Source organism: Pristis pectinata, chromosome 3, assembly GCF_009764475.1.
Source record: "Pristis pectinata isolate sPriPec2 chromosome 3, sPriPec2.1.pri, whole genome shotgun sequence".
Classification (NCBI taxonomy): Eukaryota; Metazoa; Chordata; class Chondrichthyes; order Rhinopristiformes; family Pristidae; genus Pristis; species Pristis pectinata.
Genome location: NC_067407.1, coordinates 62,091,385 through 62,117,514, shown reverse-complemented (window position 1 = coordinate 62,117,514; position 26,130 = coordinate 62,091,385). Strand labels below are relative to the sequence as shown.

General features: G+C 40.7%; 1 protein-coding gene across 2 annotated transcripts; it reads left to right on the top strand.

The window, feature by feature from the left end:
* On the top strand, positions 1-26,130 carry LOC127568278 (torsin-1A-interacting protein 2-like). Of its 2 annotated transcripts, XM_052011840.1 has the most exons (7): positions 1-493; positions 9,793-9,855; positions 13,390-13,443; positions 16,475-16,531; positions 17,484-17,546; positions 20,320-20,409; positions 22,104-26,130. In XM_052011840.1, exons 1-7 carry the CDS (start codon positions 385-387, stop codon positions 22,889-22,891), a joined length of 1,224 nt encoding a protein of 407 aa, XP_051867800.1. In that variant the 5' UTR covers positions 1-384; the 3' UTR covers positions 22,892-26,130. The 2 variants fall into 2 exon arrangements, with proteins under 2 accessions (XP_051867800.1, XP_051867801.1); XM_052011841.1 differs by lacking the exon at positions 20,320-20,409.

The window sequence follows — 26,130 nt, the reverse complement described above, 5'->3', positions numbered from 1 at the left end:
TGCGGGGAGCGGGGAGGGATCCTCTGGACTGTTAATTGCAGGAGGGAGGGATCCCCTGCACTGGTAATTGCAGGGGGGAACCCCCACACCGCCCTTGCTGGCGATCTGTTTGCCACAGGGCGAGCACGGTGGTCGCCCGGGCCGGTAACAGCAGGCGGCGCGCGCGGTCGGTCCGGCCCGGAAAGTCGCGGTAACGACCGGCGAGTTTGCTCGCACTGCAGCGGCCCGGAGCAGGTCAGAGCCGGGGCGCCGTGAGCGGCGCTAAGGTGGGGCGGGTCGGGTCGAGGAAGGACGTCCGACTGAGCGGCACTTCCGGCCGCCGCCGTCACCACCGCCCGCCTCTTTCTGCAGCTGCCCGGCCCCGGCACTGCCTGAGCCGGCGAGATGAAGCGCCGCAGCCCGACCCAGACGTGCGGCAGAGCCGACGGCGACACCGACACCGACACCGACACCGACATCGATACAGACAGCGAGACCCTGACGGCGGGCGGAGGTGAGGACGGGCGGCGGCGTCCCGGGGTTGCCGTGGAGATGGGGGGGGGGGGGTGGTGAAGCCTCCGGCAGCGCTTTGATTCATTAACTTGGGCAGATTATGTCTTCGGACGATTTTGTTCACATCAGAAGATGCACAAATTCACTCGATATGGTAACCATAAATCCACAGTATTGTAACGAATGGCATCAAAAGCACATAAAACTGATGATAAAGAATAATTGCGAGAGAGAGGAAACTAGTTCTGCCGTTCATGTGTACGTACATTGGACTTTTGAGTTTAATATTATGGGAGTTCGGTCTTATCGTCAGGTCAGGAGTTCGTAACCCGGGGACAGCCTGTATACAGTACTGAATTCTGTTTCCAGGAAAACAAGATGATTCCCCTTAATGTTACCCATGTGCTTTGTTCTGCCCCACTCACCTCCTGACACAAACTTTTAAGATTGCAGGTCCAATGCGGGGACCTTTGCTCACTGCCTGAGCTTAATTGTTGTGTATTCGAGCTTCATGCATGAAATCTGATTGCGGACTTTAGCAGTACAACAGATGGTCGGCAAAAAGCAAAACAAATAAGGAAATAAGAAAGAGGCCATATAGTCTCTCCAGCAGTGCCATTTAATAAGATCGTGACTCATGTGATCGTAGCTCAACTCCACTTTCCTGCAGGATCCACCTAACCTTTGACAGTCATGATGTCCAAGCATCTGTTTATCTCATCCTTGAACATTTAGAGACTTGGGCTGCGCAGTTCTCTTGGTAGAAAATTCCAAAGATTCATGATCATCTGAGAGAAAGAATCCTTCTCATCTTTCGTCTTAAATTAATCATCAGTTAATCTAAAACTTTGCCTCCTAATTCTGGACTTTTCCCCCATGAGGGGAAGCAATCTCTCAGCACCTATCCTGTCAAATTACTTCATAATGCTTTGTGCTTCTACAAAATCACCTCTTTCTATACCCCAGGGAGTACGGGCGCAATTTCTGTTTGTGACAGCCTTTTCATCATAGGAATCAGCCAAGTTAACAGTTTTTGAACTTTTCCCCGAATATTCCCCAACTTTCAGGAATGCTGCTGCTGGTGATATCATTCCTCCTTGTGTAAACAAAAAAGCTGTTGAACGTGTGTGGAGCAGCCACTTGCGAGAACAAAATATCCCACAATCAGCAATCTGATGGTGACCATGCTGGTGGCCCAGCTTGTGCTTGTAAGGTGATGCTGCCTGTGGCCACAACTTTTATCCATTGTCTTGGAGGCCTGGCTGCCGTGGCTGGCTGGGAGACATGGCAGTCTGCAGGTGGCGACTTGTCCCTGGGTAGCCTATCCTGAGGGCTCACCCTGGACTGGCTCATGGTCTTCGATCAGCTCACTCATGTCCAAGAATACTTGAAAAATCTTTAAATCTCTTTGATAAACAGATAATCAAATGTATTTAAGTAAATTAAAAAAACGTATTTAATTCCTTTAACTATTAAAAATTAATTAAAAACATTGAATAACATAGAGGACAGAAAAAAACGTGGGCACAAACCTTTGTGATCAAGGTCGGTGATGCCATTAAAATGAATGGGATTATACAACACATACCTGGAGGGATGAATGTGAGGTGATGAATCCAGCAGCAGTCTAGGAATCAGATGTGCGAGTCTCTGGCTTTCAGCTCATTTTTCAATTCTGTGTTGCCATGGATGTCGAAAACAATGTGGTTAGTCAGGAGTTCTCTGCCTGCTGCAAGGAAGTTGGTAGTGATGTCAGTTCAGGTATTAATATTGGCCAGTGGGATGAGTAGCCCTGTTTTTCTTCACGTTAATGGTGTTGATTATTTACAGCAGAATGGATGCTGTTGCTGTCATTCTTTCCGGAAGACGGCTACTGAATATGTCGAAGTGAATGCATTTCAAAACAAATTGGCTAAGTGTACTTTTGAGTCCTGAGATTAAGAACTTGAGTCCCACTCCAGAGTTTTGAGCACATAATTAAGTATAATGTTAAGGGAATGATATACAGATGGAGATGGTACATTTCAGGTAAGAAATTGAACCGCCCATCTTCCCCCAAATGAACTTGATGGATCCTATGATACAGTTTTTGCTGGGCAATATTTCTCAACTAACATTACCAAAATATATAGTTTCATCATTGTTGTTATTGTTTGTTGAAAGCTGTTGTGTGCAAATTGCTATCATATTTTTCTGCCTAACAACAGTGTACCCTGCAGGATGTGAAGTGATGTGGGAAATGTGAACAGGATAATTTCAATGGAACTTTATTTCCTAATATTTGAGGAATTCTGGGCTTTCTAAGTAGAAGCATAGAATGCAGAAACTTTATCAAGTTTCAACCAGTTTATGATCACAGTTTAAGAAAATGTGAAGGCAGGGGAGAGGGCATGATGAAGATTTCCTTGAAAGGTTCCAAGGATGAGAGTATTCGGTTAAAACCTTATAGTGACCTTGTAAAGGTTTATAAAATCATGAGATACATAGCGTAGCTGGTCAGTCTTTATCTCAGGGTAGGGGAGTCTAAAACTAAAGGGCATAGGTTTAAGGTGAGAGGGGAAAGGTTTAAAGGGGATCGGAGGAGCAAGTTTTTCACACAGAGAATATCAATGGAAAGAGCTGCCAGAGGAAGTGGTAGAAATGGGTAGAGTTATAACATTTAAAAGACGTTTGGACAGGTGCATTGATGGGAAGGGTTTAAAGGGATATGGGTGAAATGCAGGCAAGTGGGACTAGCTTAGGTAGGCACCTTGATCAGCATAGCCAAATTGGGATGAAGGGCCTGTTTCTGTGCTGTGTAACTATGACTCTAGGATAGGTTAGATAATTTGAGGTTTTTGTTTATGAAGCAGAGAAGTTTGAGAAGAGATTTGTAACGGTGTGCAAAATCTTACAAATTTTTTAGATGGGGTAAACAGAAGGACACAATTCACATTAGTAGAGAAGTCAAACACCAGAATCAAGGGAAAATACTGGCTTTGGAGGTGGTGCAGAGGAGGTTGACCCGATTTGATTCCGGAGATGAGGGGGTTAGCTTATGAGGAGAGATTGAATTGCCTGGGACTATACTTGCTGGAATTCAGAAAAATGAGAGGGGATCTTATAGAAACATATAAAATTATGAAAGGGATAGATAAGATCGAGGCAAGAAAGTTGTTTCCTCTGGTAGGTGACACTAGAACTAGGGGACATAGCCTCAAGATTTAGGGGAATAGATTTAGGATGGAGATGAGGAGAAACTGGTTTTCCCAGAGAGGAGTGAATCTGTGGAATTCTCTGCCCAGGGAAGCAGTAGAGGCTACCTCATTAAATATACTGTATTTACGACACAGTTAGATTTTTGCACAGTAGGGGAATTAACGGCTATGGGGTAAAGGCAAGTAGGTCGAGCTGAGTCCACGGCCAGATCAGCCACGATCTTATTGAATGGCGGAGCAGTCTCGACGGGCCAGATGGCCGACTCCTGCTCCTATTTCTAATGTTCTTATGAAACAATCCCTGGTTAGCAGGAAGATGGAGTTTAATGTGGAGAAATGTGAAATGTTCTGTTTTGATCAGAAGGGTAAGGAAAAGTAATATCGAATAAAGAATACCCCTTTCAAAAGCAGTGCAGAAATTTAGGGACGGGGTATATTTGCACAAATAATTGCAAGTGGTAGGGCAGGTTGAGAATGCGGTTAATACAGCACACACAATTTTGGCTTTGATAGTGACACAGAGTTTAAAAACAGGGAAGTCATGCTGAACCTTTATGAAACACAAATCTGGCCTCAGCTGGAGCAGTGTGTTCAACTCTGGTTGTTGAAGTTTATTGTCATAGGCATACATACCCAGGGTATAAATGCCATGAAAATTAGCTTTGTGAATCTTTGCAAACAGTTCCTGTTTTGAGTGAGGAGCATTATAGGGAAAGGCTAGGATTGTATTCTTTAGACAATAGATGGCTGAGAGGAGATCTGATGGAAATATGTAAAATGATGAGGGGTCTGCACAGCATGGATATTGTGTGGCTTGTTTCCTTTGGTGGAAAAGTCAAGAACTAGAGGTCACGTGTGTAAAATAAAGGGGAAGAGTGATATGAGGAAACACTTTTTTATGTAGTGTGTGGTTTGAATTAGAACGTCACTTCTTTAATATTATACTTAAATATGTGCTCAAAATTTTGAGGCCCGGAGGACTGTCTACCCTGGAGGGGCATGGAGATGAGCTGATTGGAGGTATTTAAAGAGGAGATAGATAATTTTTTGTAAGGTTGGGCAATTTAGGGCTATGGGAAACTGGCATAGAAGAGTTGAGGCCTGGGGCAGATGAGCCATGGGATGGGGGGTGGGGGGGGAGCAGGCTTGAGGGGCTGAGTGGCCTGTTCCTATTTTGTTGTGTGACACTGTTCAGCATTTGGATTGTGCTATGGATGTAAAAGCTTGAAGGTCATTGGTTCCTCTCTTATCGTAGAGACCTTTTTTTTTATATAGCTTCTGCTTCTTCAGAATCCTGTGGTACTTTTAGTGTTTTTGTAACTATTAAGGAAAGAATCTGTACATCCTTGCACCTTCAAACCCCTAATCATCAAATGTTTGGTCCTCCATTTCTCATGACATTTCTGGAGCGACCAAACTATTTGATCATACACTCATGCCCTCCTGCCATCTCAAAATATTTTTTTGTATTTAGCCGTATAGTTGAGGAAAAAAATGACATGCTCAAAAAACACACATTTCAGAGCCACGTTCCTGCAATTCAATTGGCGCAAGTAGCCTGGAGTCTCTCCGGCTTGTACCACCACTTATTTAGCTGCTGGAGTTCAGCCTTTACAGAATTGTTCTTGGTTAAAATCTTAACACTACTATTTCAATACAGCCAGTCCCTGGGTTGTGTAAGGTTCCGTTCCTGAGAACTGTCCGTAAATCTATTTCTCTGTAAGTCAGAAATGTCTATTTTCTATATCTACCTATATCGTATTGTTCTACATATACTGGCTATAATTTTTTTAGTTTAAATGAACCCTAACACTACCCATGATTAAACTAATGGAATATATACTGTATCCAGTCATTAATGAAAACCATGAAACATGTCATTCATTCGTAATCCTGGGTGCCCCTGTGTATTTGTTATTGTTGAATTTTAGTCTGCTCCTAATGTTCAACTTTATTTCGTTGGTGTTTGTCCAGAGCAGAAATTCAGTTCTTTGGGGTGAAAATCCACGACCCTGTTTCTCTGCAGGTTATTTACAACCTTCAGATTTTAATGAATTTAAATGTAGTCTTTTGTTCTCGTGCTCTCTGTCAAAGAAAAGCCATTTCTGATCACTTCCTATGTCTTTCAGTAGTAATGTCTCCTTGAAATTATTTATTTCTGTATCAGTCCCTGGGGGGAAAAATTCTCCAAGTCTCTCGCTGTAGCACCTTCAAACCCCTAATCATCAAATGTTTGGTCTTCCATTCCTCATGACACTTCTGGAGCGACCAAACTATTTGATCATATGCTCCCTTCTATCTTTGATATTCATGTCCCCAGCAAAATTTTTCTTAATCTGGTCATTCTTCTTCCTTAAATTCAAGAGATGTAGATTTGAATGATGATGGCAAACAGCTTGTTGAATGCCAGGTCAGGCTAGATTACAGAAATCTCCCTCGGTCCTCTTTGCTACATTTTGCTCCTGTTTCCTCCATCTCTGCTTCTAGTAAGTGCAAAGGCCTTGAGGACTTGTTTGTCATTAGGATTGAACCCACCTGTTCAATTATCTCTTCTGCTCGACTCCCTGTTCTTGTCTGCAAAGCCAAGTGTGGCACAAGGTTCCTATTGTCCTAGTCTGGGATACAGCTTTAAGTTATCTCCTTTCTATCTTTATGCCCTCCATTAGCTGCTCTTGTTCATTTAGATTCATTTTCTGCCTCCTCGACCGAGGTGATCATGAAACTTCCTTTCTTGCTTCCATTATTCCCTGGTATTTTAAATGGAACCCTCGCTTCTGCTACTGTCATCAACCCCACTTCCACTGAAAAAAAACCTCCCTTCCCCTCCCCTTTATTTCAGATGTTATTCACTCACCTCTTCAAGTAAATATGGTCCTTATTCTTGCAAACCTTTGTCACATTACAGGTGTCCCTTTTTTTTTCCATAGAAGTACCACAGAAACGGGCCCTTCAGCCCACGAAGTCCCCACTGACCATCAGCCATTTACCCTAATCCTTTGTTAATCCTATTTTCTATTCTCCTCAACTCCCCTCAGATTCTTATACCCTCTTGCACACTGGACGCAATTTATAGTGGTCAATTAACCTAGCAACCTGCATGTATTTGGAATATGGGAGGAAACTGGAGGAGGCTTAATCCTCTCCAATCAGGTATTTTGCTCCTCTAGCAGAACTGAATTAATTGTGTCTGTGGTGCACCGTCATTCCTTGTCTTGATCTGTCTTCAGTCTTTAACCATATTATCTTCTTTCAACACCTTTGTCCAGCTGAGTAGGACTGCCCTCACATGGTTCCATGGTGAATTAATTCAGGCATAAGCAGAGAATAGTAAGGAAGAATATTTCTTCTTGCTTCTGACCTCTCACATTCATACTTCTTCTGTGTTTGACCTCTGGATATATATTGTGCCTCTGTTCCGCCCTTTAGCAACATTGTCCGAAAAGACAATATCAGGTTTAAATGTGCATGGATAACACGTAGCTCTGCCTTCATACCAGCTCTCTTGATCCCTCCATTCTCTAAACTGTGAGACTTCTTATCTGGCATCTTGTGTTAGAAGATCAGAAATTTCCTACCAAATCAAATATTGGAAAGGCAGAAGCCACTGTTTCCATTGAAATCCAGCTCTTTTCCTGCCAATAGCTGTCTCAACAGCAGCACAACACTTGTTACATGGCCACATGGATGAAATTCTGAACTGAAGGTTGTACTTATGAAGGACATTGTAAGTATGGATAATTACTTGAGAATACGTGAGCATTTGGGAGGAAAATCTTTTTTTTTAAGATTAAGGCTGACTAATCTTGAATGTGAAAGTCAAGATGTGGTTAATGATTGACAATCAGTTAGAGACATATTAATCAAAGGGCACTATGTTGAATGTATTCTAAATTTGAGCCAAATATATCATGCCTTTAGTTTTGGCTGAGGTTGATATTTTGAGTGTTGGAAGTTCAGAGAACAAAGCTCAAGTGGTTTACAGTCACTATGTACTGAGACATTAATGATTCGGATCGAGGTGAACTTCCGCAGAGAATTCCATAAAGAACCGGTGGATAACTACAGCCTGGTTTGACAGTAGACTTGCAATTGAACAGCAATGTACTGAGACGAGGAACCAGATGCACTCGACATTTACCCCTTGGTTTTACACCAGAACTTGATGGTCTGAGAATCACAACCCCATTCATTTAAATGTAGTTGCTGACCATAATGAAAAAAAATTGTAAGTTAATGGTTTATTTTGGTATCATTCTAAATTCAATTAAATTTAGTTATAGTTGCTCATTTTTATTTTTAATCAAAACTTACTTGAAGTTTTAAATATTATTATGGTTTAAAAATAGCTCAAAGCCTCTTAACAATGGCAAGCAGGGGGTAGGGCCTCAGATTTTGACATCTGTTGGCTGCCTGCAGACAGAACTTTCTGGGTTTCAAGCATGGAGGGTCTATAAATTTGTGTGGGTGAATTATGGTGCAGGTCGTATTCAGGATGATCCAGCTTAATGTGCTTGTGTTTACATTTTTGTACGTCTCAGTATGAGAAGTTTGCTGATGAAGGTTGAAAATAAAACCCACAGATTGAGAAACGATTGTCACAAACAAGAAAAGTTTACCATCTGACCCAGGGATATAGTGACAACTCTTTTTGCAGTCCCTAAGCCGACTTGTATCACTTCCATTCTCCAAATCAATGACCTTTCATCTTCATGGCTATGTTGAATGTATTCTAAATTTGAGCCAAATATACTTGGTGGACATTAAAGATGGTGTTCTTATGGACATTCTGTTCCTGCTTGAGTGAGCAATGCACCCCACCCTTTCACATTTATGGATCAATAGAACCATTACTCAGTCCACTTGGTAATTGGTTGAATTGCACAATGCAAATTAAAATAAGAACTGCCAAACCAACTTAAGGCACTTCAGTTGTTATCGCACATGAAGCTGTGACTTGCATCACTCTGAGGAGGAGAAGACGCTTTTCTACTCTTTGTTGCTTGGATGATGTAAGAACGCAATACAAGAACACAGGAAAATAGGAGCAGGAGTAGTCCACTCAGCCCCTAAAGCCTGCACCGCCATTCAATACGATCATGGCTGATCTATGCTGGCATCAGCTCCACTTTTATGCCAGTTCCCCATAACTCTCAATTTTGTGATCTTTCAGGTATTTATCTATCTGCATTATAAATATTTCCAATGATCTAGTCTCCACCACCCTCAGTTGGCGGTGGGGGGGGGGGGGGGGGGGGGGGGGGGGCAGGGCGGTGGTGGAGGTGGAAGGCGGTGGGGTGGGGTGTGAATTGGAGAATTCCAGAGATTCGCTACCCTCTGAGAGAAGACATTTCTATGGCCTCTTGTCTTGTAATTTAGGTCCCCTTGTTCGTGACTCTCCCACGAGTGAAAGCATCTCAACATTTACCCTGTCAAGCCCCAGTAGGATCTTGTATGTTTGAATAAGGTCATGCATCATTCTTCTAAACTACAAGGAATACAGGCCCAAACTGTCTAGCCTGTCTTGATAGGACAACCCAGGAATTAGCCTGGTGAATCTCCTTTGGACTGCCTCCAATGCTATATCCTTTTTTAGATAAAGGGACCAAAACTGTACACAATATTTCAAGTGTAGCCTCACCAACAGCCTGTACAACTGTAACAAAACAAATCTAATACCTGTAAGATCAGTTTGTAAGACAAGTTTTTCAGTGTACCTCGGTACAAGTGACAATAATAAACCAATACCAGTACCTCCCTATCTTTAAGTTCCAAGTCCTTTGCAATAAAGGCTCAAATGCCATTTACCACCTTAACTACTTATTGGACCTGCTGCTAACTTTTTGTGACTCAGGCAGTAGAATACTCAGATATCTCTGTACTTCACTCACTTGCAGTCTCTCTTCATTTAGATAATCTGCCTTTTGATTTCACTTATCAAAGTGACGCAGTTTTGAAAGGTGTGCAGTAGAGGTTGTTCCCAGCAATACTAGCAATGAGGTGGTTGAATGTGTCACTTGTTGAAGCATGGCAGATGATATCAAGTAATTTTATCTGCAGTGTGACATTTTGTGCTTCAATCGATTTGCCCTTAATGCTTTTCCAGAGGGGAGCAGACATTCACCAAACATCAGAGTGACAGATGAAGTAGACTCCAGTCCGGTGAAGAGTATGTATTGAAATTTTCAATTTGTAATACTGTAAAGTTTATTAATTACAGATGTTTTAATTATTTGATAATGCATTTGTCCTCCTGGTATTTGCCCAGGTTGAAAAATTTAGAGTAAATGTAAAATGCTGTTCATAATTTTGATGTTCCAAAGCACAATACAGGCAATGAAGGACTTTAAAGTGGAGTCAGCTGCTGTGATGTAGGAAATGTGGCAGTCTTTTGGGGGAAAAAGGAAAGCTCCAGAAAATTAAAAAGACAATGATCAAATAATTTGGTTTGTGAAATTTTATTTATTGGGATCTGAGTGCTCGATCTGTAACTGCCCTTGAAAAAGTGGTGGTGAGCTTACTGCCTTTTTGATGAAGGCAAGCATACAATGCTGTTGGTTATTGAGTTAGTTTTGGAATCAGCAATGACGAAGGAATGGTGGATAGTATTTCTAGCCACTTCATCAACAATTGCACTCTTACTGATATTTTAAAGATGTGTGTCTGTGAAAACATTTATTTTGGGTTTCTATGGAGCTGGTATTTTCCCACAAACTGACAAACCTACAATTTCTTTCAACCCACAATTTTTAGCTATTCCAACATTTCTGATGTGGCTTTTATATTAGCACTATTTTTCACTGTCATTTTGTTCAGATTTTACTATCTTATGGTAACAAAATCTTACTTTAAGTACAAGTGCGGGTTGAGTAATTTGTGATGATCACATGAGAAAAAATAAGAGGTGCAGAACAAATAATTGTGTAAAATATTCCATATTTGACCAATCACCAAAAGTTAACCTTATGAAGTACAGTTTGATACTTGAGGGTACATTGGTAAATTAGTGAGTGGATTGGATGATCTCTTTTTTACCAGAATTGATTCTTTTGAGTTCAGAAAATTAAGATAAGATAGCTTTATTAGTCACATGTACATTGAAACATAGTGAAATGCATCTTTTGTGTAGTGTTCTGGGGGCAGCACGCAAGTGTCACCATGCTTCTGGCGCCAACATAGCATGCCCATAACTTCGTAACCTGTATGTCTTTGGAATGTGGGAGGAAACCGGAGCACCTGGAGGAAACCCATGCAGACACGGGGAGAACATACAAACTCCTTAAAGACAGCGGCCGGAATTGAACCCGGGTCGCTGGCGCTGTAAACCGTTACGCTAACCGCTACACTACCGAGCTTGCCCTAAAAATGTGGCATGGAGGAACCTTGAGGGCACAAAGGTTGAGCAGCTCTGACATTTCACTGTGGGATTCTATTATAAAGTCATGGACTTGAGTGAGATTTAAATTTGCCTCTTTTGGGTGAGTTTCAGTCACTGCACAGCAGAATAGCTCCTGAGTTCTAGGAAGAAATATTGATAAGTTGTCAGAACTAAGAGAGATTCCTAAATGACACGCAAGAATTTTTTTTTAATTCTGGGACTTAGGAATAATGTGTGTTGTGAAAGGATGCTTGAAAGCTTTTAAGTTTTAGTGACTTTGAAACAGTTTCTTCAAGATGGGCCTTGGCCATTTCAGCCTTAACAGTGGCAGTTGGAGTTGATATGTTCTGCAGATTTTTGCCTGCAAATCTGGTTATCAAACTGAGATATTAATTTAGTGTCTTTATTAAAAAGGTCAGACATCAACTCTTGTTAGAAGTGAATCATTAAAAGTGGTTAGGGTAGTGTCTATTCTGTAAAAAGTCCATGCATATATATAGTTCCAACTGTCTGCCGTTATTGAAACAAACTGATGGAGAGTTTTTCTATGATTGGAAGCCTATTGACCAGTGATGTAGCAGAAGGCTCGCTGCTGGAGCCATTATTGTTTGTCATATACGTTAACAATGTGGATGTGAATGTAGGGAGTATGATCAGTAAGTTCATAGTTGACGTGAAAATTAGGGATATTGTTGATAGTGCAGAGGATATTCTAAAGTACAGGATGATATTTATGACAGATGGAATTTAATCCTGATAAGTGGGAGATGATTATTTTGCAAGGACTAACAAGGCTAGGACATACACAATGCATTATAAGACTTTGGGAGTATTGGGAAACAAAGGGACCTTGGTGTATAAGTCCAAGGATTACTGAATGTGGCAGCTCAAGAAGATAAGGTGATTTTGAGAGTATATGGGATATTTGCTTCCATTCATCAGGACATAGAATATAAGAGCAGGGAGGTAATGATACACCTTGGTAAAACATGAGTTAGGCCACATCTGGAGTGCTGTGTGCAGTCTGGTCACCACACTATTAGAAGGACATCATTGCTTTGGAGAGGATGCTGAGGAAATTCACCAGGATGTTGTCTGCTATGGAGCACTTCAGTTAACAGGAGAGAGTAGGTTTATTTTTCTTCGAGTGGAGGAGACTTGAGAGGAATACAAAATTGAGAGCCATAGACAGTGTAGGTTGTTAGGTACTTTCCCCCATAGCAGAGGTATCTGTAAATGGAGGGCATAGATTGAGGGGTAGGAGATTTGGAGGGGATTTGAGGAAGATTTTTTTTCACCCACACAGTGGATGAAGTGCTTGAGGGGATGGTGAAGATAGACTCTCACAACCACTAGAATTGCAAGGCATTGAAGGCTATGGACTAAATGCTGGAATTTGGGTTTAGTATTTACTGAGTACTCTGACAAAATTGCTGAGGTGCCAGTTTCTGTACTGTATGATTCTGACTTTGACTTGAACTCCGGTAAAAATGAAGGGATGACTGCTGATAAACACAGTGACTGTGTGTTTAGGTTGTATTCAATAATATTGCTTGACTAACAAAACACACGAGGGAATTTTGCAGAAGATAGGTTATTTGATTTTTAAGTCACTGATGCAGCACCAAGTAGTAGAATCTTGAGCTTCTTCCAAACGCGATCTTGTACAGGTCAAAATATTCATCAATGAATGGGAACAACACATTGGTTAAAAACATTTATCTTCTCATACGCTTATTATTAACACCTCTCCTCTCTATCTCCTCCTTCATATCACCTAGCTGATATGAGGTAGTTGCCTTGTTTGGAAAGTCAAGTAAATTCTTCCCCATCATTTTTCTTCCAAGACTGAGAATGATGCCATTTTCCCTTCACCCAGGCCATCGGGGAATATCACTTATAATTCTGCATTTAGTTTTGGGAGATGTTTCTGATGATTCCTTGGTATGTGCTTCAGCTTCTGAGGTATGTTTTTCTTTTCGAATGGAGTCCTGAAGGTGAATCTAACTTCAGCCAATTCGATGAAGGTAAGTGGGTGTGCATAAAATGTTTGTCTTGTTCACCTATAGCTATTGGAGAAATCTGGAATTCCAGAATGCTTTTGTTATAAATCTGGAATTCTTTTATTCTAGAATGCTAATGTCAGTTTAAATACCCTTGAAGGCAGATCTCAAAACACACTTTAACTAGAGACTTTTGTTCACTTTTCTGTAAGTTGCTATTGAGAAAATCAGCAACAAATGCCTGATGTGCATACATGCACAGGAATTTGAATTAAAGAGTTGAGCTTAACTTGCATTTGAACTTGTTTTTATATTTTTGCAGATCAAGTTCCTCCACAGTCTGACATAAGACGAAGACCTCTTTGTTCAACCCAAGGTTAGTGTCTTGTTATTTGAGTGTGGTAAAATGATAGTTGTATTGAGAGGGTATCGCTGAGTGTTTAAATGATTAGACAATTCTCATTCAAGTGCTCTTTACATAATCTCGTCTACTAATCAGGTTACTAACCACTGTTTAACCTGTTAAGTTTGCAAAGTCATAAAATCACACAGAACTTGAGGGGGCTATTTGACATACAATGCATGTGCTGGCTCTTTGAGAGACCTATTCAGACTAAAAATCAAATGAGGGTCTAGAATTGGAGGAACACAGAATTCCTGGAGGGTTGTAGGGCGGGAGAAAAAAAGTATGAGCACCTTCATATAATCTCGTTCCAGTCTGGTAAACTTCCATATGTTTTCAGCCCCAAAGATTAGGCTATGATATTAATCTTTCATTCAGTATCTGAAAATTCAAATCCTTTCTTGATTTAGAATAGCAAAGTGGTTCCTTGTACATCTTTGAATGTTTTTGAGTAGGTTATTAGGCAGCCAACCGAGACAAGTCACAGAATTAGTTTGCATGAATTCTTTGGAATGCATTTACCAGGTTGCTCATTTGAGTCTTAATAAGTTAGTGGATTTTGTTGGTAATTTCAGTTTGTTTTTGCAGCAAGTATTGCCTTACTTGTAATTACCAGGAACAAGTTACAATGAAATCATTTTAAGTACATTAACCATCTGAATGGTGAGAAACTGTTCTCTTGAAAGGAAACTGCTTTAATTTCTGAGGTTAGTTCATCCTTATCTAGATTATCTTTGAGCCCAGATGTGGTCTGCTCATGTACAGCACTGTTTCTTGCTTTAGAATCAGAGTCACGGAAGTCTATGCCAAACATCAACCATTCATTTGCACAAATCCTACATTGATCCCATTTTTATTCTCCACACACTTTCTCATCAACTCTCCCTCCCCACCACCACCCCCCGAGATCCTACCAATCACCTAGACACTAGGGGAAATTTACTACCAATCCACACATCCAGAGGAAACTGGAGCACTCAAGTGGTCGCGGGAGACAATGTATGAACTTCACACAGACAGCACCTGAAGTCAGAGTTGAACCCAGATCTCTGGCACTGTGAGGCAACAACTCCACATCTCAAATCCCTCTCTGTTTTCACAATCCCCTGAGGAACTGTACATTCCTCCAATAGTGGTCTCTTGTGTGTGCTCTGTTTTCGTTGGTCTACCATGACTGACTCTTCGTAATAAAGAGCTGAAGGTCTTCCTAAGGATTTCTGGGTGAATCGGAGGGTTCCAGGCTCAGCTGTAGGGGTTTTGGTCAGGTGTGGGAGGCAATTGGGGAGTGGGCCCTGATGTGGGCAAATGACAGTGGTCAGCTGGCACCCTCACCCTTGGAGGGTGTGAGCTATCGGTAGCTGGAAAGTGGGGGAGGCCGGGATTGGGATGGTGAAAGATTAAAGGAAAGGAAGAGGGAAGGAGGTGAGTGAAGAGAGAGGAAGGTGAAAGGGAGTGGGAAAATGGTGGGGTACTGTTGGGAGAAGTTAAAAAGACAGAGAGGGAGAGAGTCTGGGAAAGGTGCTGAGGAAAGGGGTACTAGTAAGATTTTGTATCCAGGCACATGTGTATGTTTCACTCCTGTGCCTGCTAGGTCTGTGCATTGTAACCTGGTGTCCATTCACCTGGTAATTCCATGCCATTGAACCAAGACCTTACTCTGTTAAGACCTTGTGGTACTGGCCATCCCTGGTTAAAAGACTTCATGCACAAACATTTTCCACTCCTCAACTGGAGTGGAAGCAAATCATCCTTGTTCCCAAGGCTGTGATGGTGATGCTTTCAGTGCTGGGACCCCAACCTCTGGAATTTTTTTTCCCCAGAAGCCTCTTCACTTTTCCTTTAAAACTTACTCCTGAAATTCTATCATCTTGTCCAAGCTAATTGTCAGATTTCCTAATTCTAGTGTATGTAGCTTTGTGCCAGATTATATCTGCTAAAGTGACAGTGATGTGTCCTGGAACATCATAAAACTTTCAATAATTTGTATAAGTTGTTATAGGGGAAGAGACTGAAAGCCAACTGTGGAAATAGGAAGCTTTAAATTGCAGAAATATTATTGCAGAGTTGTGTTAAATGTCATTCTATAGAATGAATGCACTGTTAACGGTGAGTTAAGTGATCTCTGCAGTCAGTGCAGAAGTAGGTGAAGTGAATAGGAAAGTACCATCTTTGTTTGTGATGGAAAGAATGCCTTTCCATAATATTGGGGAAAAAAAAATTCTGTTGAAATTCATCAACTTTGGGTTTAAAAAAAAGATATTGAGGTCTGGGTAAAATTGTATTTGAAGATTTTGTGTATAATTAGGAGTGTGATTGAATGTTGTGTGCAGTGGATTGTGTTCCTCAGATGCAACAACTTTGGCAGTTTCATGGTAACAGATTCATGCACTATAAATTGAAACTTCAGTGAATAATTTCCATTTGCCCTTTTTTAAACAAGAGGTAAAATAGTTGGAAGGAGTTGGGGTCTTCATCTTAATCATAACTGCAGTGTGATTTCATGTTTATATTGAAGTCCCACATTCATTTGTTAAAACAAAAACCCTTGACCTGTTTTGAGTGTCAAAATGCATAGTTCATTTCCAGGAAAATTTATGGCTGTATTTTAGTTCAATCTTTCAAAGGTTTGTGCACACTGCAGTGGAGGATGAGTATGGTGTTGAAGAAGCAGCAGTTCTGACCTGCTTGTCGACTCTGTTTTTCTTCCCTCAGATGTGGCCTGACCTGAATGTTTCCAGCATTTTCTGTTTTTGTTATAGATTTCCAGCATCAGCAGTTTATTGATTTTCACTTGAATTAGCTTGTGTCTAGTTTAAAAAAAATTAAAATCATCTACAATGTGTAGTAGATTTAGTCTAGCTGTCTGCTTGAAATTGTCCATGAGGAATTTTGGTGCTCAGAGTTTAAAATCTTTGAACTGTCTCAATCACTTCACAATCATGATGCCATTTCATACATGTACTTGGAAATACTGTTTTTAACCCTTGCAATTCTTTTTCTATAGGTCAAAAGGATGATGTAACTCTATCAAGTAAAGCTAATACTAAGCTTGTACCTTCAGGTAAAGTATTTTGTTGTTGTGATATTTCTTAACATTTCGGTTCATGTAGGTACTTGGAGGAGGAGAAGTGTTATTTATGCAGAAGGAGAAATGTTTGTTTTTAAATATAGGACACTCCGTGGGTTAGTGAGTGTTCTGTTCATGAGAACTGTCAGCAACCCCAAGTTTAGGAAGTGGCAAAGCTATCAGCTGAGATTGCTAAAGTTGCACCCGTGGATTAATTAGCTACAGATTGGTATTAATTTTTGATCTTAATTATATCTTTGTTAGAATTAGTTCAATTAGTACAGATCTGTACTACAGATTTGAAACATACCAGACCAGAGAGTTTCAACCCATACTACTTGAATGATTCAAATAACTAACTTGGGTTTACATTCCAATATTGTAGTGAGGTGAGTGGTAAGCTGTCTTTTGAATGCAATGTTAAGCCAAGGTCCTGTCTGTATTCAGGTAACTATTTAAAGGTTCGAAGCTATCAAAGTATTTGCAGGTGTGGAGGGTGTTTATTCAATCAATTGCTGGAACTATACACCATTGGGTGATTGATATTTGGGATATAAAGTTATAAGAGTTGCTCTACAGTTTCATGTTCTTCAATAATTGTCTATCTCTGTCTCTGGTGATAAATTTACTATTCAGCACCCCATCAGGTTAAAGGGGTTCTTATTTCAAGGAGAGCATTGAGGATATTATGGCCAATTTATTCCATTATAGAACATTTCCTTATTCTCTAAGGTATGTTGTGTTTTTGACTTTCAAGTACAAATGACAATTCTTGCAGACAATGGAATGTAATTGACTTAGTGATCTGAGTTTGTCTCGCAGTATGATTGGGTTTATTGACTGAATGGATGCCTGCCTGTGTTGATGTCATAGCGACATCATAGGGAATGGAAAAGTTTACTACTTTTAGCAGCCTTGTGTTTATTTCTGTTTTTTAATTCTGCAGTGCTGCCTCACACTGAGCCTTCCCCGAAGAAAGGAGAAAGAAACAAAAGATTTGTACAGGAAGGTATAAGATTAATCTAATTTTTCAATATTGAGTTGATATTGACATGAAGGCACAGTGGAAGATGGTAAAAAGTTTCCTGGGCTTCACTGAGAAGAAATTAGGGTATGGAATATAGTGTTTAAATTTTAGGGTATTAATGAAGTTTGTAAGTATTTGTTGAAAGAAGCAGTTGACAGTTAATGTGAAATTTTGCAACTGTAGTAAGTTCACCAATTGACTCATACAAGTTTGTTTCTGTCAAGATATGTATGTTCCTTTGTAAAACTCAGGACAAAGCGATCATATGTGGACGTTGTAAACTGTGAGACTTTTAAAGTTTTGCGTCCCTCAAATGTTGATTCAACCCAAACAAATTTCTGGAAGTAATAGAAAACTGGAAGTACTTGGCAGGTCAAGCAGCACCACTAAGGAGTGAAACAATCAACATTTTGGGTCCAAGGCCCTCCATCAGAGTTAGAAAATTTTTTTAAATGTTTCAAGTTGCAGAGAAAGAGGGAGGGTGGGGAGATCTGAGGGAATGTCTGTGATAAGAGTGCAGACCAAAGATGTCAAGCTATCAAACATTTTAAATACTGGCACTTTATTCAAGCTAAAATTTTCTCCATTTCTTTTTGTACAGATGCTGCCTGACCTTCTGAATATTTCCATCATTTTCTATTTGTATTTCAGATTTCCAAAATCTGCAGATTTTTGATCTGGGCTGGGGGATAAGCAATTGGAGACGGGGGGAAAAAAAACAAATTGAAATGGTTTACCTGAAATTGTGAAATTCAGTATTTGGACTGAGGGCTGCAGTGTGTCCTCTTGTGAAGATAAGGTGCTGTTCCTCAATCTTGTATTCAGCAAAGTAGGAGGTTAAAGGATACATGGGACAGAGGATTAAAGTGACAGGCAGTGGAAACTCAGCGTTATACGTGCAAACTGAATGGAAATGTTCTCCAAAGCAGCCACCCGAATCTGTGTCTAGTGTTTTTGACGTGATCACATTATGAACCCTTGATCTAATATACGATATTGGAAGAAGTGCATGTGAATTGCTACTTCACTTGGAAGCTCAATCTGAGTCCCTGAGAGGTGGGAAAGGAAGACATAAAAGAGCAGACGTTGCATTTCCTGAAGTTGCGTGGGAAAGTGCTTTGAGAAGGAGAGTGAGTGTTAGTAGAGATGGAGGAATGAACTGGGGAGTTGTGGATGGAAATGTCCCTTTGGAATGCTGAGAGGGGAGGGAAAGATATATTTGGTGGTGGAATCCCACTTAAGATGTTGGAAATGATGGAGGATGTCAGTTTCCAACATTTTTTGTTTTTGTTTCAGATTTTCAAATCTGCATTTTGTTTTGCTCCAATTGTAGAAATAATATTGTTTCACTTTATTTTGGGGTACTTTGGGTCACCAAGAAAAGCAATTGTCCTGTATTTACCTTGTTCTTGTCTGTAACAATGGACTTGCTGGTCCCATATAGCAAAGTCCCACTTGGCCCTGTGTGCTGTGACCTAATCACTTGGATGAGGTGGAAGTAGTCCCTCCATAAAATAATTTGAAGTATTTGTCAGGTCCTCAGCTTTGCTGTTTATAAAAGTTGTCAATTTCTTTTTAATGCTTCTGAATGTCCCTGCCATCCAGAAGTATTCAAAATCTACTAAAATTAATTTAAAAACACTTTGGCACATAATTCTCCCACATGTGACCGAAATGTCAGATCAGGTTTCAACTTGAAGTGTTGACAATTCCTATCTCTTCATCCCCACCCCTCCCACTCCCCCCCCCCCCACCGACAGATGGTGCTTCACCCACTGAATTCTTCCAGCAGATTGTGTTGCTCCAGCATCTGCATTCTCTTCTATCTCCAAAAAGTTGTTAGCACCTTGCTGAGCCAGCAGAATCCTGCAGAATTTGGCTGCCATATTGAGTCTGTGGCAAGTGATGGGACAACCAACATCAAGTTCAAGATTATTGTTGTCATAGGCATACATACATAGGATATAAATGCCATGAAAATTAGTTTTTTGTAGCAGCTGCACAATACACTACAAGACGAGTACAAACAGAAGTTAACATAAACTTAACATAAATTATGCATAACTTACATGTGTGGCAAGTAAACAAAATAAATAATAACACCAGTGCATGATTGAGAGAGAGAAAAATAATAGTCCACAGTAGAGTTAAGGTTTTTTTCAGGTCGGTTCAAGAACCTGATGGCAGTGGGGAAGAAGCAGTTGTTGAACCTTGAGGTGTGGGTCTTCAGGCTCTTGCACCTGCTGCCTTATGGCAGTGTCAAGAAGAGGGCATGGCCTGGATGGTGGGAATCCCTGATGATGGATATCACCTTCCTGTGACACTGCCCATTGTAGGTGTCCTCAGTGGTGGGGAGAGCTGTACCAGTGATTGAACCGGCTGGGTCTCTCTGTAGCCTCTTGTGTTCCTGTCCATTGGAGTTTCCATACCAGACTGTGATGCAACCAATCAGAATGCTTTCCACTGTACATGTGTAGTACATCTGAGTGTAATACTGAGCCTTATCCTTGTAAATTTACATGTGGAAAATGCATCTGTCCAAGATAGTATTAGTAATAGCAACCACACTACATTCCTTGTGGCCACTTCTTAACATTGACTATATCCTCCATTTTTTTTTGTCTAGCACTACCTCAATGCTAAATGGAAAAGATCCAGAACAGATCTAGCAATTCAAAACAAGGCATCTACATGGTGCTGTGGGCCATTAGCAACTTAATTGTTTTCCATCATAGTTTGTAACCTTGTTCCCCAGCACAGCCTTCATTATGCCATTACCTCAAGAGAGGGGACCAACCCAGGTTCAATAAAGAACGTAGAGAAACATTAGTAGATGGATCACCAGGTAAGCTTAAAAATGGAATGACAACTGAATGCCACAATTTAGAATTATGTGTATGCTAAACAGTGGAAACTGCATGCTATTGACAGAGCTCAAGGAAGTTGTCATTGGTGGATTGGATCAAAACTCTGCTCTCCTGCCACATTCAGTTGTTTATAGTTAATTAAACAGTTAAGTGGAGGCTCCATCTACATTTCTGTTCTGATAACAAAGCAGAAAAGCCAGATAGAAATCATCTCCAATAAATGTGAGTTTGGTCACCTTTATTTGATGGTCAATGAGATTGTCATTGATGAGTTGCTCATTACCTGTGGTGGGGCGGGGAGGTGGGGTTCATCATTACCCAGAAACTTAACTAGAACAGCCGAGAAAGTACTGTGGTTCTAAGGACAGGTAAGAGGCTTGGTGTCCTGTGCCAAGTGACTCACTTCTTGATACCAGACCTTCTCCACCATCTGTAAGGCCCAAGTCAGGAATATGGTGGCATACTCCCACTTGTCTTAACAACTTGACATCATCCAGGCAAAGCAGTTTGCTTGATTGGCACCATTTCTCCACCCTAAACATTGAGTTCCTCCACTACCTGTGTACTGTGGCTGCATTGTAGAATCTACAAAATGCACTGCAGATGCATTGTTTTGATAGCAACTCTCAAAATTTGTAAACTACCAGCAAGAAGGACGAGCAGCAGGCTTATAGGAACATTGCTGCCTGCAGGTTCCTCTCTAAGGTGGATTCTAACCTGATTTGGAAATGTGTTGCCGTTCCTCATTTTTGCTATTTCTAAATTTGGGAACCCTACACAAACAACATTGTTGGAATACCTTCACCAGAGGAGCTGCAGCACTTCGAGTAGTTAGCTCACCTCTGCCTTATTAAGAGCATTTAGCAATGCATAACAAATTGCAGTTGTTGCCTATGATGAACATATCCCATAAAAGCTAATATTTAAAAACAAATTCTTGTTAAGTATCCCATTCACCACCTAAATATTCACTCCTCCAGCTCCATTGTACAGTACCTTCTACATAATGCACTTCAGCTTTCCAAGGCTTATACAACAGCATCTCTTAAACTTGAGATCTCTACCGAGGAAGACAAGGGGATCAAAAGTATGGGATACCGCTAGCTGCAAGTTACAGGTACAAGAATAGCCTTCCAAGTCAGGCTGTTCTAACCTGTTTACGTATTTGTTATATCACTGAGACAAAATCCTGCAACTCCCTTTGTCGTTGTTAGATTAACGTTCTGGAACAGCATATAATGAATTCCTTCACAAAGGCTACAGCAATGTAAGAATCTGCTCACGAAAGGTGATTATGAATTTCAGTGATGGCTATGCACCTGAATGGAAAGAAGTAACCTGATACAGAATGGGAATATCTTTGAGAAGTTTAGTCAGGAATTTATACTGCAGTGACTATACGTGTGGTCTCTGGCTAAGCATTCCACACCAATGCATGGAAATCCCACACTCCCCAGAGCAAGTGTGTTCTCTGTGTGTTAGCATCTTGCACTGAGAGGTACAGGTGTAGTCTCAGTATTCTAACATCCTATGTTGTCAGGTACAGATGTCTCAGTGGCCACATAACTTCATGCAGGTTATAGTCTTAGCATGCTAACATACCACTTGGTCCTATGCAGGTGATTGGCTGTTTGAACGTTCAGTGATTTTTGTCTTTTTCATTCTTCTTCAGGGAGTGCTGATACCTCAAACAAGAATGTGGTCTTCATCCTAATGTTTGCCGTGGTGGTTTTCTCTGTGCTGTTCCTGCTCTTGATGAACAAGCCCAAGGCTGTTAGTTTGGTGGAAAGAACAGCGCTAACTATATTTTTAGACAAGTTTGAGCAGGTTGAGGCCCTGTTCTATGGACAGCAGTCAGCACTGTGGAAGAGAAGCAGAATCACACTACGCAACCACATTAATCTGACCCAACATGAGAAACCTGCCATCTTAATTTTTGCAGCTGCATGGGATGGGCAGCAGACCATGAGGTGCCTCACTCGCCAGATTGCAGATGCTTATTCCACAGCCCTCAATGCCACTGCAATGGTGGAAGTCAACGCAACTGTCACTAGTGGCCGAGATAGTGATGTTGTGAAACTGGAGGTGGACACACAGCTATCATCTGGGTTTGACAAAGGCAGCAAGGTAGCAGTGATTCACCATTTCCAGGATCTGCCCCCATTGTCCACACTGATCTTCTACAAGTACTGCGACCATGAGAATGCAGCCTATAAGGCAGTTGCCCTGCTGATCACTGTTCTCCTGGACGAGGAGAAATTAGCACCGGATGTTAGCCTGAAAGTCTTGGAAATGAAAGTCCGTGACTTTCTGAGAAGGAGGTTTTCTGCTTCTGAAGGTAGTCAAGGCATGGACACCGACAAACTGAGTGGCCTGTGGAGTCGCATTGCACACGTTGTCCTTCCAGTGGCACCAGTACGTGAGATAGAGGAAGGAGGTTGTGATTCTAAAGAGGATTGAAAGTGATCCATGGCAAGTGAAGTCAAAAGGAGGCTTAAACATTTGCAGTTGTTTCCTCTTTCCTCATCCCAAATCATCCTAGCTCCCTCCTTCTGGTTCCTTTATACTTTTCTGTCTCAGGTGCACAAGTCCAGGATTCTCAAACAATGAGTCATGAATGAGGGAGGCTGATCTAAGTCATAAATGTATCACTCAAGTGAAATCCAAAGACCTAAGCAGAAACCTTGGAATGAGTTCTTGCCAACGAGAATAGATATTGTCTTCTGTTTGATAATGGAAGGACAGTTTACAAATCTTAAGTTAGAAGCAAATTGTTTTAAAATTGTGACATAATGCATTAAAATATTAATTGAATACTTTGCTGTAACAAAAAGGAGGTACTATATGTACAGACCCCTCCCACTTTCCTAATTCATAATGCACTGTTTCACCCACTGTACCGTGCGCTGAGTCTTGCATAGCTTCTCATTAGACAGTTTGATTGGAGGCCTCTTTCCTGTGATTAACATTTATTTTAATGCCAAATTTTATTTGTGCAGTGATTGGTGACACTTTACAACATTAAAAGATGCTGGTTGTTGCACCACAGCGGTGAAGACCACTCAACCAGTATGCTGCGATAAAATAGGAATATGGAAGCCATGACTTGGCAGTTGTGGTGATGTTGGAAGTACTCACAGCTGATGTGAATGATTTGAGTGGGTCAGCGAGCTTTTTGCTTGGGATTGATGCATGGAATAGAAATAAGGGCTAGAAGGATAGGCTTCTTTCTCACTTTGACCCCAGAAATAACCATTGGCAGGAAATAGAAGTATGACATTGGGTCAGAAAAACTGGGTTGCTAGTTGTCCCGCAGTTCAATCATACTAACATATGCAAGAATTCTTACCTTACTGGCCGAATGCAATACTCAATCAACCACTTCCAATAGAAAAGAGAGAATTTTCTACTTGAACTGAAATCAAGGAGAGTGCAAATCAGAGTCTAATAACTTGACCACTATTCAATGATAAATTCTTCTCTTGATTAGTGAATTACATGTTAATTTTTCATACAAGCAAAACATTTTGATGAGTCAGATTCATGCTCTTATTGGAGTCTGTTTAACCTTTCTCTGGTAGCTACATGGCAGCACGAACAGTCCTTCTGCATATGCCTCTACAAAATTAAAAGTAATTATATTTTAAAAAGAAACTCCACAAGTTGTTTTAATTGAAAGAATTACTGATCTGTTTAACTTGAGCAGGCTTAATTTCTTTTCCCCCAAAAATGCAGGAAAAAATGTTTTAAGCAAACACAGCAAAATAACACTCAAAGGAGCAGTCCCATTTAGGGAGTGACTGCTTTGTGAAACCCAACAAAGGCGTGGCTGCTCTTGTAGGATATAATAAATTATTGCCCTGAAGGCCTTCACTCCAAATCTTACGTTTCTGAAACTTCCGTGTCTTTCATTTTGTTAGGACTTCTCAAGATGTCTTAGATTAGATTCACTGTTGAAACGTTGTCAATTTATGTACAAAAAGGTTTCATGTCACGTAATTTTGACTAGATAACATGTTTTTAGGTATTGGTTAGGGGAAAAAATGGGGGGATTTCTTGGACTCTTAAGAAATATGGGATGTGTTGCATCCAGCTGAAAAAGAAGGCGAAACACCAGTTTAAGATCTCAGCCTAAAGATGCTTCCTCCAGTGCAGAATAGCACAAGAAATATCAGCCTAGATTATGTACTCAAGTCCTTGCACTTGGACTCTTTACCCCAGAACCTTGGCAGTCAAAGGTGGGTGATACTCTCTGAGCCACATTGTTTGCATTCCTGTTGTTGAATTCCCATTGCTTATCTAGACAGTTTAAAATTGTTCAGCTACAAAATGGATGCAAAAGCAACATAGTTGGAAACTGCTGGAATGATCTTAAACTTGATTTGCATTCTTGCTCCCTACCCTGGTGCTTAAGGTGGAACATACAAAGGTGAAAAATGGTAGAATTGTTTAAAAATCTTGTAATCCTTGATATAACAGATGTGCTATAATGAATTATTTACCAGTTTCCATAATCATCACCTCTTCCTGTAGAGTATATCATAACTTGCCTGTAAGGCAACATGTGATCTAATTCAATGGGAGGGAGCAAAGCAGTGGAAAAAATGGTGGGACATTGAATGCCCATAGGTGAAACTTTCTGGAGGAAATCTTTCTCTGACTGTTTTTGAACTGCACAGATTTACGAGTATGAAATTCATTCTGGAGTGTACATCTCATGATGATTTGTGGAATAGGACACAATCATTCCAAGCTTAATGTAAAAACAAGTTTTATTCTGATTGAAAATGTACACTGGTGTTGAGAGTTCAAATGTAGGTTAAGTTTCATTTGGAATAATCTCTGTTCCCCCACTTACCTGCTGCCATCTGTTTATTTGGTCCTTTAAACAGTATTCACTTGTATGAACCCGAATGTTAACACTGTTGATCTTGAGATCCTCTGAAGCACAGGAACAACTGCAGTCAACCCTCTTTCATTTGCTCAGGTCTGAGATTACATTCGGCCTCCAATAAACATTCAGTCCTCTTCAATAATTTTAAAAATTGCCAACTGACAGTGAATGTGCATGGGCTGTAAAATACGGCTTGTGTTCCTTACAAAGAGTTTCTTTGATCTATAGTGTACCCTCTCCATGGAAGATTCATGGAAGACCAGTCAGCCAGAAAGAAGTGAGTGCAACCCAGAATCCCTTTGCATTTCCTGTATTACTACAGTGACCACACTACAGAATCGGGTTTATTGTCACTGTCTTATATGATGTGAAATTTGTTGTTTTGCAGCAGCTGTACAGTGCAAAGACATTAAAATTACAATAAATGACAAAATAAGTGCAAACAAAAGAAAACGGGGTAGTGTTCTGGGTTCATGGACTATTAAGAAATCTGATGGCGGAGGGGAAGAAGCTGCTTCTGAATTGGTGAGTGTGGGTTTTCAGGCTCCTGTACCTTCTCCTTGGTGGTAGTAACTAGAAGAGGACATGTCCCGGATAGTGAGGGTCCTTAGTGTACTTTGCTAGCTGTAAAGGTATTTGGGCATTCTGAGTGAGTGAGAAACATAACACAATTGGAAGATCTTTTTCCAACTGAATTACAAATTCAGCACTTTAATTTTGTTTCCTTTTACGCAAACGTAGAAGAATTCTAGTTTTATGATACTTTACCTCTAAAATACAACACCTGCTGTTATTATTCCTGCAT